Source organism: Lepisma saccharinum, chromosome 6 (genome assembly GCF_977018435.1).
Source record: "Lepisma saccharinum chromosome 6, izLepSacc3.1, whole genome shotgun sequence".
NCBI classification, from domain to species: Eukaryota; Metazoa; Arthropoda; class Insecta; order Zygentoma; family Lepismatidae; genus Lepisma; species Lepisma saccharinum.
Window position 1 is genome coordinate 36,632,772 of NC_139234.1, and position 19,705 is coordinate 36,652,476.

The window sequence follows — 19,705 nt, forward strand, 5'->3', positions numbered from 1 at the left end:
GAGCAATGCACCCAAGTTTTAATCTTGATGTTATTCGTACTGGCTATGTTTTAAAGAATAGAAAAACACACATTTGAACACATTGTTTATCTGAATTTGTTGGTTACAATACATTATAAGTTCATTGTTGACAAGATGATAGAGATTGTTGAGCGATTTCTTACATACCTAGCAGAGGAATGACAGAGGAACAACAGAAAAAAAATATGAAAAACTTTGAAAGTTTGTGTTAAATGAGATATGATGCAGTGGACTAAAAAACAGTTCGTAATTCGTGGTAACCGAAATTTGTTCATGTTAACCGAGTGTTCGTCTTAAGCGAGTTTGTGTTAACAAGGGTTTACTGTATTTCATTGTACCTTCATCCATCTTATCTTACCACCATTCATTCTCATCTATGTGATTAAACAACAGGGACAGAAAGTGAAGTGAAGTAAAATAAAAAAATAAACTAAATCTATCAATCATTGTGATAGCAAAAATTCATTATGACAAGTATAATTCCTTGACTTTTTATGGACTTCTTGACCTACTTGTTGATTTCTTACATACTACTGCACATATTAGGAAAACTACACTAGACAATTTTGTTTTTCTTGGAAATCTTTATTTGAATAAAATCAAACAAAATTTCAACATTGCAGCGAGATACTAAATTTTATCTATCTTCCAGTCACATGATTAAAAATTAAGTTATGAAAACTGTTGAATACTAACCGTAGTTCTGAGACCTCTCCGGAACTGAATGCGGCATTCTTTGCATTCCTGTACCACAAACATCATATCCAGGATTTCCGTTACCTGGTTGAATGACACCATTTCTTGTGATATTCCCCACTGACATGCCCCTCAGAAATGGACAATATGGACTCCAGCGCCTGTGTTCTTTTTCTGGATCGTCTCCTGGTTCCCACTTCCCAACTTCCAAGTTACAAAACGCACACTTCACGATATCAGGAGGCTGAAGAAAATAAAACCCAGTTTTTGCAAGTCTTTCTGGTTTAATATAGGTCACACGCCACCTGTCCTCAAATGTATGTACTCTTGAAAGTTCACTTTTAAGATTTTCATGAGAAGATAGGGTGGGAATGGGCGATGATTGGGAATGCACAAGACCATTACGTGGCTCCAATGTAACTCCTACACTGCTGTCGCATACAAGTGATGAAGTAGATGGGGGAGTATCTGAAAGTCCTCTCTCTTGTGTTGCTGTTCCAGGAGCCATCTACAACAAATGTCGGCACGTTACTGGTGTGTCCCTGTTGCCCTTAGCAGATACTTATCCTAGTTCTGAAAGAATAAAAATAATACATTAGAAACACAAACAGTACTCCAATGTTACATATAAAACATCACTAAGTGGAAATCAGATTTGATCTATGGTCCAGGAATGAACGAAGTTCAAGCTTCTATCATGTTGTATAAAGCTAACTGACGATTTGTTGATCTTAGATCAAATCCTGGTCTTAGATCAATAAAATATGTTTGGCAACATAGCAAAACGATTGTAGCTAAACATTGAAAAATCTAGACATATCGCTAGTATGCCTGTGATGTTACCAATTGTCCAATGCTGAGCAGGAAATGCTTTAAAGTAGTTTTCGTAAAATACATATATTTCATTTTTTAACACAGAAAAAAATCTGAGGTGCTGGACGTAGTAAATATTCATGCATATTGCAAATTTAGTAAAATCACGTAAATTACATATACTTTCATTAATTGTTGGAACGAGTTTGACATTCATGTCATGACGAAAGCAACTACTGGTAAGCAAAGGGAATAAAATATGCTAACCTGAATAGATTTTTTTAAACTGTTTCTTTTTAATGCTCAAAAGAGAGAGAACAAATTAATTAGATTCTGAGCTATTGTTCATGTGAGGAGACATTTATTGCATTTATTTTGTGAATTCATGATAACTTGTGGCTAGACTACTTTACATCCTTATTGCCTTTTGTGTCTGCGTTGTAAATGCGTGTGCTTTGCTCGTTTGAGTTCTGCGTGGGATTGCTTCTTTGCGTTCGTGGTGTGTTGTGCATGTGTATGGTGCATGAAGAAGAGGTTCCAAAAACTTATAGTGTAAAATAAGTTTATCCCCAGTAATAATTAAGTGCATCATTCAAAACAGTGCTTAGAGACAGCCAGCATCTCTTCGGGTAAGTACCTTTTTCTTTTTACACTTTCTGTTCACGATAGCCACACGAACCATTCACGATAGCCCCACGAACCATTCACGATAGCCCCACGAACCATTCACGGGGATGAGGTAGGCTTACGAGGATAGGTTAGCCCTGTTAGGTTAGATTCCATTAGCACTCATTTCACCCCTAAATATGTGCTTCATCATCAAAAAATTTCCTCAGTACATTCAATTACGCATATCCGGACAAAATTGGTTTTTATAGATTTCCTCCTCCAGGTAATTTTTCCTCGCTTTGGGATTTACATCGTTGAATTCCTTATACAATAACCTTTCCAACGATATACGACACATATTCCTTAGGAAAAGGACGTAAAGTAGAGTCTTGCCTAACTTGTTACAGGTGAACCATTCGTTCCTGTAAGTAACATGTGGAATTTTCCTTGCACTTCATTGAATAACTTAAGTTTTGAACAGGAAAATTCCGGAACGCAAAAAAAATTATTGTAATAATAAGAGTTTGTCCCGTCGGATGTAAATTATGACAAAAATATTCGGTAACACTTTACTATACCGGAGACGGATTTCTTCAAATTTACAGGAGAAAGTACTTACGCAAATCATTTTCTGTAGCGTTGTTGATGTTCGGGAATGTAGTTTTGATCCATTTTAATGCGAATGCATGTGGTTTTTTACGAAAATCTATTTCCGACATGCTATTGCTGCTGCCACCATTTGCTTTCTGCACGAGAGCACAATACGCTCTCGTATTGTCCGTACATGCTAAATTGAACGAAAGGAGTGTTAATTGAACCTAACCTAACAGGCCTAACCTAACCTAGTAGGCATACCTCGTCCCCGTGATGGTTCGTGGGGCTATCATGAATTTTTGGGCTAGCGTCAATGGTTTTTGGGGCTACCTGTGGATGGTTTGTTGGAAATAAGGAACAACAGAAAGTACTCGTTAATGTAAGAAATAGAGGAGCGAATTTACAATATAGAGAAAGTCTCCAATTTTGTTAATTTTCGGTATAATAACTAATTTTCACCTCCTAATCACGAATCTGTTGAAAAAAACCGGGAGTTACGTCTGAAAATTTGAAAAAAAGCCGATTGAATTTTTTTATATATAGGTGTATATGCGTAGTTTTACGAACAAAAATGTAATCTCCTGTCATTGTGTCCAACCACGCAGTTATTTTACAAGAAAATGATTTACGATGTTCAATTCTAGTACGATCCCTATTTTTTCGATGAATTTAGGGGTGAAATGAGTGCTAATGGAACCTAACCTAACCTCGTGTGAATGGTTCGTGGGGCTACCCATGGATGGTTTTGGGGGCTAACGTCAATGGTTTGTGGGGCTAACGTCAATGGTTTGTGGGGCTACCCGTGGATGGTTTTTGGTGCTAACGAACAATTTTTCACCAAAATGTACAATTTCCAGACGTGACCCCTGGTTTTTTACAACAGATTTGTGATTAGGAGGCCAAAATTAGTTAGTATACCGAAAATTAACGAAATTGGAGACTTTCTCTATATTGTAAATTCTTACCGAAATAGATATTATTTTCGTTAGAAATTCATTATTTCACCTAAAGAAATGTTCCGAAATGCAGAATAGTACGCTAGCAATGTAAAAAATTCCGAAATAAATCATTGATAGGTGTCTCCGGTACAGTAAAGTAGTACCAAATATTTATTTCATTACATGATAACTATTCGACCTGAAGCCTTCAGGCTAGGATAAAAAGAGCCGTATTACTTCACCAAGGTCAATCCTTGAGAGCCAAAACCAGAAAAGAATTCATAAGCAGCTAAAAACAACAGAAAACTTTTTCTAAAATTGTAATATCTATAAACAACCATACAAAAATACTTCACTTTCTACAGAAGGTCATGGGTTCCCATTCTGGTAGCAGCAAAATAATACAAACCAAAATATTTAACGTTGTCTCGCGCACTGGTGGTTTATACACCCAAAATTTCCCGTTGGATTCTAAAATTCAATAAAGCAGACATACCTGATTCCCATTCCTTCTAGCTGCCAGTCACACCGTATAGGAATACATGTAAAATTTTGAGAACATGTTATGTGGGGTTCATCCTTTCTGCTTTCGACCTCCTTTCACATCAATGTATTGCGTCACAAGTAGTCACTTTTGGTGCCAGGACTATCTGCTTGCACACGATGCATCGACACAAAAATTGATTGCTAAGAGCCCAAACGCGACAATCATAACCTAATCACGCATTAATACAATTAGGTGTAATTGCAAAAATATTGCACATTACTGGGTTAGGTTCGGTACTTTTATCATATTTTTATAATCACGTGATGAATCAATGGCGGTGCTGACCTTGTGGATACGTTACAAAATAATTGAGAAAACAACGAAAATGCTTCTTTTATACTTAATGCCAAGTGATATCTTAACAGAAACAGCATTTAATTTTCTAACTATGTTAATTATCGCAGATGCGTTGAACATTTCCAAAAAAGCAGCGTAAAAATTACATTTCCTTATCACGTGATTGGGTACGCATTTAAAAACCAACGACGCCAATACATTGTTGCCAGTTTGCCATATGAAGAGAAATTTCCCTTTAGCAAATTCGGACCAAATTTTAAACAAAGTAGATTCAAAGAAAATTGCTAAATCTTAGGGACATTTGAAGACATCAGAGTAGATAATAGAAGTTTGCACTACGTTCCAGTTTCACTTTTAATGAAATGCAGATATACCTTCTAAAGTTTTTCACTTCATCATTGCACGTAAAATTATATTACATATTTCTCTGTAATATTCAAACATTTCTAAAATATTAAAAATATTTTCACATTTTAAGAAGTTTACGATCTCCTTCAGTGTTTCGCCATTAAACATTATAGGGCGTATTTACAATTAGTGTTTTGTACTTGTTTATATGTTCCATGTTTATACTTGTTTGTTCATATGTATGTTATATTCAAAATACAATCTATTGTACAACTGCTAAATTCTCCTCACAGCGCTTTCTAAAAATATTTAAAAAATATATGTATACTTACAAAAGATTACATGAATGGAATTCCACACAACTGTGGAGATGGCTGCTTTGCGTTTTCCTGTTTCAAGCAGAGGTACCAACTAAGGATCTTTAAATTCCCCGTCAGCCTGTACCAAACTGTCGAGCAAAAGGGGCAACCCCGTTTTACTAGAGAATTTGTTTTAAGTTCGTGTTAGGTATTAGCATATAATCATAATTGGATTTTCATGCATTGTCTAGTGTTTCAAACTATTATAACATTACGTTTCGAGAGTGTGTCTTCAGGTGTAAACATTTATTTGTACCGGTAGTTAGTTTCGAACCTAAGACACGCACACCGATATATATTTTAATGACATTCTAATATTAAAGTAACTGGAATATGCAGTAGAGACATAATGAAACTTAACAGCGGGCTTGTGGAATAAAGGTCGTGTCAGTCAGAAAGTTAGCTTTAATCAATTTTATGCACATGTAATGTAAGTAATGGCGCAATGGTAGCGTCGACGGGTTCCCGGGTTCGATACCCGGTGGAGGTACATAGTGGTTCGGATCCCACCCACTTTAAACTATAGGTCCAGTCCCGATTAGCCTTACTGTGAATAAAGTGGACTTAAACACCAAATCAATCATTCAACATCCGTTGTTAAGTTCACGCTTGTCATCATGTCTTTTAATATTCTACATTTTCTATGCGCATTACGAAAAATTTAGACAATCATCGTTTACACGTAGTCCATTGTTAATTCCTCTGTTATTCAAATCGTCTCGTCCCGCGAAATGGCCTGAAGTGCCGACGCACCCAAAAATTTTAATTTGTTTATTCATTCAATCATAACAATATTTGTTGCACAATATTACAAAAAAAAAAGTAGGGGTATAAACAATAAATGTAGAAAGTGACTTGTCACAAGGTTGAGGATTACCAGTCTTTCCAGTGGCGTCGCCAGAATTTTTTCTTAGGGTGGGCTCTGGTTCGGTGGTCATGGCCACGGCCGGCGCTAGGAATTTTTCAAGGTGGAGCGACGTTCATGAACATTGTGCTGTACTGGAACATTCTTGTTCATGTCTCAATTTCATACTTATAAGGCAATTATTAAAAATATCTTGCATTACATATTAGTGTTAAACTTTACTTTTTAAATATACATTTTCTGTATTTAGAAAGAAGAAAAAGAATATTATAAAAATAAATCGAAATAAGCATTCATCGGTTAAACAAAAGCTACTCTATGCTTTTACAAGACATACGAAGCTTGTGAACGTAATAATGGAAAAAAATATATTTAACTGATTAAATTTTTTTAAAAAAAATAATTTAACAAATCTCATTTAGTCAGAGTTGCCGGAATACTAAAAATAATTCTGGAATATCCATTTTGAACAAATTTATTCAATAAATATTTCCTATTTTTGTAGGTTTACTCATTGTTTTTACGTGTGTTACAAGTTTAATTTGATAATTTTTGCGCACGTGATCATTTTTCGCACGTTAATGAAAGGAAACCCACCTAATGGAGAATATATAAACGTTCTTCAATTTTGAAGTGAAAATGAGTTATGTTAGTCAATTGTTAAGGCCGCTTTTGTGCTTTATACTATAATTATTTACTAGCTTGTTACTTTGAGTTATCTATTAATTTTATTTGAGTGGCCAGACGGGTGCGCTGAGGCTATTCTATGGTGGGCTAGAGCCAACCCTCGCCCACCGCCCCTTAGTCTTTCCTCTTTCCCCTGCTGCGCTAAACTCTCTCTTGCTCCAATTTTTATTTATTATTATTATTATTTTTTATCTTACATTGCAATATATATTTTCAGTTTGCACCACTGAAACGACCACGTTGAGTCATGTGAGCAGAATGCAATGAGGAGAGTCCACTATTCGCATGGGTGAAGTGTCTGGGGTAAGCTTGTTTACGTTTCGCAACATATCTATTCAACACTTCGCGACGACATTAATGAGCCATTCCACATTTTATTTTATTCTGAAGATTTGATTATAGAAACAAGAGCGTGTCGAGATGGGATTTCTTTTAAGGACGAGAAAAATGCGTTGTGTTTGTCTCATATGCCATCTCGGCGACCCAGAGCATTTAGTAACCGTCTCACGACAGGCGCGGATCCACGGGGGGTGGGGGGCTATTAGGGACGATCGCCCTTCCCAACTGCCATGCTTTGGATATATTATTATGCCTAATAATATTCAAGACTCATTCGTTCTGTATTTTTATCACCACGTGTAGTAACAGGCTCGAGAAGTCCACTTTATGCTCATGATAGGCTAATCTGAACTGGACCTACAGTTTAAATTTGGATCAGAATGAGTCTCAAGATGCTGAGACCACTGCTGAGAATGAATTTTTATTTATTTGTTTATTCTTTTTACTTCTCATATCTGACCTTCAGTTAGCGTGGTAGCAAAAAAAGTGCTGGACTGAAATGCAAGAACAATCGAGTTCTTAATTGAGTGAAGATGTAATTATCGGTAAGGTAAGACCCACTTTTGTTCTTTCATGTTTCCTTCTTATAACAATAATTTCTAAAATGTTTTCAACTCTATTTTCCTTTGCAAGTAGCAGTGGCAAGTGACAGCAAAATATGAACAATTTGAAACGTTATTTAATGCGTTAACACTGTCTTGGAATAGATATTACAAGCAGACATTTTTTTATGCAGCCGACACAAGCGAAGAGGTAGGCCGTTTCGTCATGGTTTCGTTTACCCTGAAGAGATAACAAGAGGAGAGGGACTTTGAGAGTACAATGCAAGGGAAGACTTTTTTTGGTGTTTAGGACAAAGAGTGCTATGGGATTATTCCGGTTCAAGTCTGGCGGAACAGGCCAGTGTTGTCAAATTGGATTGGCAGAAAAGAGCTAAATCGCGCTTAAAAATTGGGATTCTATTCTCTCAAGCAACTACTACATTCATTATATAGGCTATAACCTGTTTATATGTTGCATAGTAACTTGTCGTGTTGCCATCATAGAAGGGTCCCGAACAAGGATCCTATGTATCCTATTATCACGTAAAGGTGTCTACTCACACGAGGGGCAGAACATACTACAATGCGAAGTATTCACACTGAATGAGAGAGGTCACCTTAGCTTTGTTTTTCATTAACGCTTCCGTTAACACTAACACGTTACGAAGCTAGGTGCATGATTGTGGGTATGTCAATGTTTCTTGATCTTTAATTCATTCTCCATACATTCTCATCGTCACGATTAACAGAACAGAACTAATGAGACGAAAATATTAAAAATTTAAATTACGTATATTTACTTGCACATACAGGTGTCAGAAATTAATTTATCTGGAAAGCCAAGACTGGAATTAACTACAACCATTCCTTTCGTTAGACAACAGATAACAATGGTGTTTTCCTCGGTGCGAGGAAGTCTTGCTCCAAAAAACTAAATTGCCAACAGTAGTTCGTACCAAACTGGCAGTCGCTGAAAGTGCGCTATTCTGTCGTCTGCTCACGGCACAAACGTCATATTGACCCGAAAATTATAGGGGTCTTCTTCCCCTTTTCACCTCAATTGCAAAATAAATAAATTTGAAAAAAAAGTGATGAAGGACTCGACAGGGCTCGACCACTATTTGTTGGATTTTCGAGATGTCTCATGATTGCTAGTTCTTTCTGGAGGTGTGTGCATAAATCACTCAGGGGTTGAGAAAATTCAAACAAAAAACAATGAAATGAACAAAAATCTAGATCGATAACATCTGGTGGGCGGGAAGGGATAACGTCTAACAGACATAATTATCGTACTGATGGCCGGTAACAACGCTTTTGAAAATGTCCCCCACTGACAAGTAAAGAATCGGCCTGGAGAGACATTGAACCACTCTCCACGACATGACATACCCCCCCCCCCCCTTTATTTTTTACAGATTCCGGCAACTATTGGAAATTATCGCACTTTTGTGCCTACCCTGCTAGCAACTCTACGCTTCGCCACTGCTACTGTGTGCCTCCACGGGTATCGAACCAGGGAGGACCTGGAACCATCTGAGTATGCGTGTGTCCATTCCTTCTATAAAACCCGAAACCCACAAAATTGTTCATACTCAGGCCTAAGCAATCGCAAGTGTTCAAAATTATCTGTCACAGCTTCCGCAGTCTTGTCATATACCGGCACGAAACAAAGGAAGTCTTCTCGAATACAGTTGGATCGCGAAACAATTAATGCACAGTGAAAACCCTTCCGTTCCCAACACATCTAATGCTTCGTCTCCCAATATGATCAAATGCTTACTCATTTATCTCCAGTGACGTGCGCAAAGGAGGGTTGGCCCGGTTGGTGGGGTCATAAGCCCATTTGAACATGTATTATTTAAAAAAAAAAGAACGTCAAAGACGAGAAAAGACTGCAAAATGAGGACTGACCCCCAAAAATAGTATGCATAACCCCTCTCCCTCCCGAAAATCCTGGACACGCCACTCTATCTCCTCACCAGAAGTTTTTATCGTTTTGTATTAAAGACTTAAGGTGTGTGTTCTTCCTGCAGGTTTGGATATTATCCTTTGGGGTGATGTCACCTGCCTTCGCACCTATCCTTAACAAAGCCCTCATTTTCCATCCTTGTGACTTGGATCTACAAGACTTAGGAAGATTTCAGACCGAATGGACACGCGATACATGTCGTTTGGAATGAGCTAATCAACAGCAACGTTTCACACAGCATCGACAAAGGGCTGTACAAACCTACGTTCGACTTGTGAAATCCTCAGGCGACATGGTTTGAAATCTCCCTTAGTAGGCGATTGACATCGTCACCTCGAAGCGGCAGCTCATGTTGACTACAGAAGTAAAATGTCTCCTCAACCGGTGGGAATGCCCCTCAGTTTTCTTCTTTCTCCTTTATTTTCTGTGCTTGTTAGTTATAGAGGCAACATATTACGATTTGACATACACAAGACATGTCTACTATGTAGGCATTTTAGCGAAAAATCAGTGGAAGTCATGGGCGGCTCTGTGGCTCAGTTGGTAGAGCCATTTAACGGTATGTCAGAGCTCTGATTTGGGTCCTGGTAGAGCCGGCCGGCAATTTCCGTAAAAATGTCTACATATGCAACATCTTGCTTTCTCTTCTAGACATCCATAAAATTTTCGGCTGTCTCTTCATGGTAGATAAGTGTGTGTGTCGAACCCAGTAGGCTTAATCAAAAGTATTTTTAATGCCATGAAATTCTCGGACTGCAAACACGGAATTTGGTTCGGGCACAACTAAATCATCACTCAAAACTTTGATTTTCAGTTGATCTCTGCAGCTAATTTATTTTTTTAATAAACCGATCCAATACCCGGTACTGCTGAAATATTCACTATAGATACCTTCGATCTCTTCGGCCCTCCGCCTGAACTAGCACTACACTGAAGCTCCGGAAGTTCCACTATGGTCAAAGTCTTCAGCTTTGGACCCGAACTGGAACTAGAAGACTTCGTTACTTTACGGTATTTAGTCCTTTCCATTTTCGAATCACTAGATCTTTTAAAGCTACCAATGGACACTGACTACTGTCACACTTACCTCTGAAGTCTCATTAACCGATTCTGTTGTACAGATCAACCGGCAAATTGAAGCCGCATACTTATATCCTTATTATATTCTAGAACGTTCCGCAGATAAAACTGTTCGTTAATATTGCCAATAGTTCGACTCCTTATCTTATTCAAGAATGTTCCATCTCGCGCTTTCCAATCTTTACAAATGCTCCAAGTTCGCTTCGACAACACCGAAAGCGCAAGAAAGGTTTACGTGCAATTTTATCAACAACAAGGTTATAGAACATTCTCCGTGTTGCCTTGATAATTATTTCTCTCTTTAAATTATCGTCACAGTCTTCAAGAAGACAAAAACCTAATTTTATCTAGTGTAAACTAAAAAAATTCCTTGGGAGGGCTCAAACCCCCTGATCCCCATCTTGGATACGTACTATTAACAATAACAGGGTTATAGAACATTCTCCGTCTTGTCTCGATAATAATTTCTCTCAAAGTATCACATTATTCAAGAAGCCAAAAACCTAATTGTATCTAGTGTAAACAGAAAAAATTCCTAAAGGGGGCTCGAGGCCCTTGATCCCCACCTTGGATACGTGCTATTAACAATAACAAGGTTATGTTATGTTATATTATATTCTGTACATCGTGTTTCACAATTTGAAAGATGTACAAAGCATTTTCGAGAACAATGTATCTATTTTTTTAAAAAAAATGTGTAGCGTTTAGTTGCTTTTTAGACTGATTGCGACGATCCGAACAAAATGCTAATTAGAATAAAGTAATGAAGAGATGCACATAAGTAGGGGGGGGGGGGGGGCATGTCCAGGCTAGGTCTCGAACCCAAAACTATCGGTGGCGAGATCATGAGTCGATTACTACACATGATCGGTCAGTAAAGCGGTAAATAAAAGGCCTAAACAGCTTTTTTCTAGTCCATAAAAAAAAAAATATCCGGGGGAGTTTGAATTACCACCCTTTCTCGGCATAGCTACTCTTAAATATTTGTAATCGTGTAAAATATTCCATGTATTTGGTGTGTCCTTAATAACAACTCGGAGTTTTCAAAAGCAAATATTCTTGCTGCAGGAAGAAATTAGGATAGAATTACTCATTAAAATCGTCATACCATGGTGAATGGATAGAACCGGAAATATGGCGGGGAATGAGGCTGATTCAAGCTGACTCGACTGCAGATGGCCAGGCAGTTTTGGTAATTTCCAGATTATTCGGGACAGTCCCTTTTTAATCCCTGTCCCAATTTTCTGTAGTCGGGACATCGAGTTATATTTTCGTGATAAGGATCACTGTGGATGTATATTTTTACTTGGAATGCCTTAGAAATAGACAAAAGACTTCTCCTCTTGTATTAATTTAAAAACTTATTTGAAAGTTTCGTGGATTATTGACGGAACCAGCTTCAAAAACCGACAAAACTAGGAAACTAAATAGGAAGCGTTTGTTCCTCTGTTCTATGCGCAGATTCACCGTGTAGGTTAGGGGTTGTCTAACTTGTTCATTTGACGGAGCCCTTAGTATTTCAAGATTTTTCTGCGAGGCTCAAGTCAGTATGTAGGTTGCTTGCCTTAAGAAATAAATACATATTTAAAATTCATAAACATTTGATGTGTAAAAAGTACTAAATAAGCACATATTTGAAACAATCTTATCATTTCAGTTAAAATATTGGAACATTTCGCGGCGCCACTTAAGCCAGCCATGGCGCCCCAGGGCGCCGCGGCGCACACTTTGGGAACCACTGGTGTAGGTGATGAATTCGTAGAAATGTAGATTGTTGCTATGAAGTTAACCGTGTACAGTGACGGCACCAGGGCAAAGTGGCTGGCGTGGGGGCGGGGGACAAAAAATAAAAAAAATATTGTTGGAGGCAGTCACATTAGAACGCCCGAAAACACACACACACATATATATATATATATATATATATATATATATATATATATATATATATATATATACACACACACACACACACATACGTATACAAGTAATAATAATAATTGTTATTATATTTATGTATGGTGTTTTATGTTTGTCCTTTATTTAGAGTGGACGTTTACTGCTTAATTTTACTTCTCGATTACGAGTTTATCTCTATACGATTCGCTTTAATAAGGCATTAATTCATTTTTTTATTCGTGGGAACTGTCGCAACTTGCCTTGTTTCTACTGGCCTATTTCAGCATTGGAAGACATTTATAATTCATCGTCTTTCTAGAGATGAAACACTACTGATATAAATATTCAAGTTATAAGATAAAAAATGACGAAAAAAAATGTTTCGAAAAGTTTAATTTTCTTGCAAAATAAACATGACGTTTGAAGAAATTAATCTCCTTAAGTATTAGAAACAACGAAAGTGAAATGAAAGTGAAATGAAGTGCAATTCTCCTGTAGGAGAAGTCTGCTGTAGGTGCATTGGACAACACATTGCCCACCTTCGGTACGTCCAGGACTTGGCATTTCTTCTCAATAGCAAGGACAGACAAATGAGGCAGTTGGCATCCAGCATCTTCTTTTGAGCAAGCCTTTTCAAAGGTTTCAAAGACGAAAAGGGTATTTAACACGCTGCATTGGAAACTGGAATTGTTACAGAGAATACGACTAGAGTGTGAACCTTGTGAAATGCCAATTTATACTTTCCTAGGATTTCGATGAAATCCATTAAGTGGAGTACTTTCGTTCCATCTTCGTAACGCTGAAGAGTTTTGGGCAAAATCTGCGTTCCACCTTTCAGGCAAATGTTGTCACAGACAGGAATAAAAATCTTAAAAAGGTTAGTTACAATTCAGGACATATTCTGACCCTGATGCACCTCTTACTCTACCACTCCAACGTATATTTGTGCTACACAATTACATACACCTATGGAGTTCTTGTATAGAAGTTCTTCGATTTTGATACGTACGATTTGGTTGGTTGATTTGGTGTTTTAAGTCCACTTTATGCACAGTAAGGCTATTTGTGACTGGACCTACAGTTTAAAGTGGGATCCGAACCACAATGTGCCTCCACCGGGTATCGAACCCGGGACCGCTGAATTACAAGGCGACGACGGATATGTATGTATGACGAAAAGAGCGAACCAGCATTAATGATTGAGGAGTGGCAAATCCTAAAAAGCGTTCTTTTACCTGCGCGCAATACAAATATCTGTCCTGTTACTTTCTCGCAATGTCTTTTGTTTCATCGGAGATCAGTGCGAATACTTTGGCCTCTTCCACTTCCTGGCTTATTTTGCTGAAAATAAGTGTGGACATGACGCAGATTAATTTGTTTTAAATCGAATTTTATGTGTAATTTGAATTTTAAGGTTCAAGTTCAATACATTTCCGAATAATATCACCTCATTTTGAAATTAACTTCAAGAGTATCGAAGAAATTCCCTTTGTTAAGGTTTGCCTCAGACTCATCATCTTGACAATAAGTCCCTGAATAGTAACAAACCGCGATGCATCCACAACAACTGACATGTAGTGTCTGTTTTCTTGGATCACCTTTGGTCCCGGGTTGGATACCTGGTGGAGGCACTTTAAACTGTAGGTCCAGTCCCCATCAGCCTTACTGTGCATAAAGTGGACTTAAAACACCAAATCAACCAACCAACCAAATCTTGAATCACCTTTGAATGTCTTTTACTAATTAGCGTTGTCACTAACGACCCACGATTAGAATAATTGGTCCTCAGAATGTTCGTGATGTTTTAAAACCATCCACATTCAACACTTTTTTCCAGTTCTGAAAAACTGGTTAAAACTTAGGTTAATCGCGACGATTACAAGACAAAACTTAGGTTAATCGCGACGATTACAAGACATAAATGAATTAGAAATCTCCTATGTCCAAGTCGGCGCTAGAATCTTGAACGAAAGTCACACACACACACACACACACACACACACATATATATATATATATATATATATATATATATATATATAGGCTATACTAAAACAAATGAATATTTGTTAGTCAAGTTGCTATTATAAGTAGGAAAAGTAATATCATGCAGGATACAACACTTAGAAAAGGTGAAAATCATCATACTCTTATACATGAACTTTCTTAATATTCGATATTTAATTAACTTCAGTTGGGGGGGGGGGCGGACGGGCGGGGGCGCCTGTCCCCTCTCTGGCGTCGTCAATGCTCGTGTACTTTAGTGGATGAAATTATACACTAGCTAAACACATCTTGTTAGTGCATACTAAGGCATGATATAACAAATTTTATCCTCGATGTGATTTTTAATGTTGCTCCCGAATTTCACCATTTTTTATGTTTATGAAGCGGAAAATACCACAAACTCTGAAATTATAAACTGCGAGTGTGTTTGATGATTTAATATTTTAACAACGAAATTAATACTTTGTGAATTGTTCTTGTGTATAGACCCGCATTGCACTGTTTGCTGCTGTTTACAATAAAGGGGTGTTGGTGGATTCATGAAAAAATTCAGTCCGCCAACTGTAAAATTCTTTGTCAATAATCTTGCGACGAAGGGATAAATAGTCAATATTGCTGCCTGCAAGCGGCCGAGAAATAGGAGATCAAGATATCTTAGGTAGAACAAAAGTTATTTTGGTTCTTTACGCACCACCGAGGCACTTTGCCCCAATCAGTCTAGTTTTTTAGTTTATAAAAAGGTAAGAATTAAAAACTTTTATCATTTTAATGCTAGCGCGGCTTGTTTCTCGTTTTCTTTTCACAAACGAGAATTTTGGAGAAAAACATCCAAAGGGAGAAATATAAGAGGTTTACAAAATTATAAGATACTGAATATTCAGATTCCTCATGACGATATGTGTAGTAACGAGTGGGAATATATTATGATACGTTGGCAATACGCTGGCTTACTAGATCGTACGAGAAACCACGAACTGTTAAGAGTAGAAAGAGCACTTCAAATTGATTTACTTACCAAATTCGAAATTGGAAATCACAGCTTTAAACACTAAACTCTCTTCGGAACGTGTATTATTAGGTAAAGTAGGCAATATTACAGAGAGAGAGAGAGAAAATAACTTGGTGCGAATAGGTACACGGAGCACAGGAGAAAGGATATCTTATCAGTAACTCTTGATAAAAGTGAAATTATCTGGTTACAAAAAAAAAAAAAAAATTCTGAGAACTCGTAGTAACAAGTTTGCAACTTGTGCAAGCATCAGGAAGTGAAACATTTGTAAGTGGAAATATCAATGAATCTAATATTCAAAGAATTCTGGCTTGTGTCGTCTGCGAAGGTGAGAATGAGAATTTCAGTTGACCGTCGTCAGTTACGTTGTTTGCCAGCGGCTCAGGAAGTCTGACAAATGTTCGTGTTTTCTGGAATCGTCGAGCAAGAATACATAATGGTACAAATACCATATTCTGCCTGATATTGCAGGGATCTTGACGGGTTGATCCGAGTGAATATTCAAGTATAGAGAAACAGAGTACTAGAAACGTTGATTAACTTTCTCGTCCACAAGTTTCGTTCTGCTTCACGAGTCGTTTCACACTATTATCATTGTTATTATTTATTTGGACCTTAAAGTTCTTTCAAACCTGGAAACGCGTCCCGCCTATAGTAGCTACAGTTTTGTTTTTAAATTCGATCGATTCCTCGTTTCTCTTATATTACATCTCTTTCATAAAGCCCAGTGCTTCTGACTATGAAAGTGAAATATACTACAAACAGCGGGTAGTGGCTTTGGAGAGAGATAGCCCGGACCTTCAACTAAAAAGGGGCTCAACTAGAGAGAAAATTGCTTTGAAAAGGGCCACAGAATTTTAAAAAATAGATATTTGAAATGTGGTAAAAATATATATAATCAAAACTATACATGAGGCGGAGAGGTTCATAACCTTCTTAGCTCCGGGCCTATATAAATCTGGATCTGAGTACAAAAATACATTTATACTGTATGCAGTGAAAAGAATCAGGGTGGAATTTGTAAGGGATAAGGAGTAATACCTCCTTTCTGCTGGAAATTTTGGCCTTTGGAGAGACAATATATAATTTACATGATATTCTGATACTTCGAACGAAGGTACTGGAATCCCCCCCTCCCCCCAACTGGAAATGTAGATAATTCTAAGCGATAAGAAAAGCTATTTGCATTTTAAATCCAGTACACTGCACGAAGTCAAATTACTAATTAATCATAAAACTTCCTAATCTCAAACACTTGTAATTTAACAGCGTCGAAGGTAAGTTTATCACCATTCATTAAAAGTTTCAAACCAAGACGAATGTCTGATAAAAGTGAGAAAATAGGGAGGATTCTCGTTTATGACCAACAAAAATGGAAACTGTAGAACTACACTCTTCTTTAATTGCATGCACCAGAAATGTCAATTAAAAACTTCATTCACTTTCTCTTCTCCTGAGACTGACTCCTGCTCCTCTCCCTAGTGTTGTAAGACTAGGTTAATTGATTGATTGATTGATTTACTTGGTGTTTTAAGTCCACTTTATGCACAGGAAGGCTAATCGGAACTGGACTTACAGTTTAATGTGGGATTCGAACCACTACGTGCCTCCACCGGGAATCAAACTCGGGACCCCTTGATTGATTGATTGATTGATTTGTTGTTTTAAGTCCACTTTATGCACAGGAAGGCTAATCGGGATTGGACCTACAGTTTAAAGTGGGATCCGAACCACTGTGCCATGTGCCTCCACCGGGGATCGAACCCGGGACATCTTGATTACGGAGACGACGGTAGCACTGCACCATCGGGGAGGCCCAAGAGTAGGTTAAGGAATTTTTGAAAATCACCAATTCGTAGCCGAATTCGAGACAATTCAATTTTTACACAAAAGTTCCTTTTGATGAATCTTCGCAAGTATTGTGCATACCCACGGATTCCTAACATTATATTTCTGCTACATAAGAAACAGTTGTGATAATGGCATGATAAGGTAAGCACGGTACACGCTTCAAAACACATGTTATAAGTACGAGTAGTAATGGCAGCATTATATTCCTACGCGTCAGCAAAAATTTGATGCGGCTGGTGTTATGTTACATCCGGTCGTAGCGGGCCACGAGTGGTTTTATTGTTGAGTCAGCAGAACGTGTCTGATCACCTTGAAGACATCGGAAGCGGTGGGGGGAGGGGGTCAATGGATTTGTCACGTTGTTTTTTGATGTATGCTAACCTAACACGTGTGTGTGTGTGTGTCTTTGGAGGAAATGCGCGCGCAACCATTGCGTATGATTCAAAGACATGAAGAAATGATTTAAAGATGGCGCCGAAGGTGTTGTACCCCGAAAGTTTAGCGGCTAGGGTTATTGCTCTGTAAAACAAGAGGCGTCGAGGGTTCGATTCCTGGTAGAGTCAATATTGATTGATTGATAGATTGAGTTAGTTTTTTAAGTCCGTTTTATGCACGGCAAAACTAATCAGGAGTGGACCTACAGTTGAAAAGTGGTGATTCGGACCACTATGTGCCTCCACCGAGTATCGAACCTGGGACCCCTTGATTACAAGGTGACGATGTCAATATTGAATGGTCTCGATTAGCCTGTGTGTAAATAAAGGCAACAAAATGGTTGAGTTCGAAAATCGAGTTGGGTTAGTGGTTAATGTTGTCACCTGGCAATGAAGAGGTCGCGGGTTCGATTCTCTAGGTAGTTAAATTAGGCCAATTGTTTAATCCCGCCATTATAGGTTCCGATTAGTCCATCTGTGCATAAATAGTGTTTGAATAAAATCAATATGGCGGCTTTGGGGTAGTGGTTATTGTTGTCGCCTGGTAATGAAGAGGTCGCGGGTTCGATTCTCTAGGTAGTTAAATGAGGCCAATTGTTTTGTCCCGCCATTATAGGTCCCGATTAGTCCATCTGTGCATAAATAGTATTTGAATAAAATCAATATGGCGGCCGCGTTTTGTGTTTAGCGGCGGCGGCGGCGGCGACCGGGGCGCGGCGCGGGGCGGGGCGGCGCGGCGCGGGTGTTTTTTATTCCGCGAGATGTTTCAACCAAGTGGTTGAGGGTTCGATTCCCAATGTTGGTGAAAATTGGATATTCAATTGTATTTGTTTAAAAGTTCCGATTAGCTTTTTTGTGCACAAAGAGAAAATGAACTAATTGGAAATAGGATGTTTATGCTGTAATGAAAAGGTCCCGGGTTCGATTCACAATGTCAAATTGGCTGATAATGATGTTGTTTTTTTTAAAAAAAAAAAAAAAGAAGTGTGTTGAGTCCCCATTAGTATTTAGGCAGGAACAGATATTAAAAATCAAAACAAAATGCCTTTTGATTACAACGCAAAGACTTTACCGCTAATGTATAAAGATAAATTAGAATCTGTTGTTTTGCCGTGTGGGGCCCCCAGTACCGATTAGCTTAAATGCATAAAGAGTAGGTAAAATAAGCAAGATGGCCGTCACTATTGTTTTGTGATCAAAGAGGAGTCACAGGTTCGATTCAATCAAAGGAGGCAAGATTCTATGTTTCAATTCCATGTAAAAGTCTAAAGTTATGTTTCGATTAACCTCAATGCATAAAAAGGAATTAAACAAAATCAAGCAAAATGGCGACAGATGTGATAAAAGAAAAATTGAATTAGTTTTTTATAGTGACAAGAAAAAATAGCGAATCATTGTTAGAAATAGAATGAAAATAAAGATACTTGCCTTTGCGTGTCCAGCGCTGTGCAGAAAAGCTCTCATGCTTTATCTCCGAGAAGTCCACAATACACATTTTTTTATTGTATAGTTAATTATTAATGTTGTTATTAACACAGATTCTTACCAGTGTGAAGAAAAGCTCTCATGCTTTATCTCCGACAAATTCACAATACACACTTTTTCATTATATAGTTAATTATTAATGTTGTTATTAACACCGAGTTTTACCAGTGTGAAGAAAAGCTCTCATGCTTTATCTTCGACAAGTCCACAATACACACTTTTTCATTATATAGTTAATTATTAATGTTGTTATTAACGATTGTTACCAGTAAAAATATAAACCATGAGGATTTTTAAAAGGGTGATAAGTGAAAAA

General features: G+C 37.7%; 1 protein-coding gene across 5 annotated transcripts in view; it reads right to left on the bottom strand.

The window, feature by feature from the left end:
• The window catches only part of Diap1 (Death-associated inhibitor of apoptosis 1), an 88,928-nt gene that overhangs the window by 31,600 nt on the left and 37,623 nt on the right, over window positions 1-19,705 (bottom strand). For 2 of the 5 annotated variants that reach the window (XM_083123779.1, XM_083123775.1), the window contains exons 1-2: window positions 5,196-5,265; window positions 718-1,290 (exon numbers count right to left, since the gene is read on the bottom strand). In XM_083123779.1, coding sequence (XP_082979905.1) covers window positions 718-1,225 — 508 coding nt within the window. In that variant the 5' untranslated portion in view covers window positions 1,226-1,290; window positions 5,196-5,265. Of the gene's footprint in view, window positions 1-717; window positions 1,291-4,167; window positions 4,646-5,195; window positions 5,266-15,625; window positions 15,743-19,705 lie in introns of those variants that run through there. The other 3 variants (XM_083123778.1, XM_083123777.1, XM_083123776.1) reach the window with 3 other exon arrangements.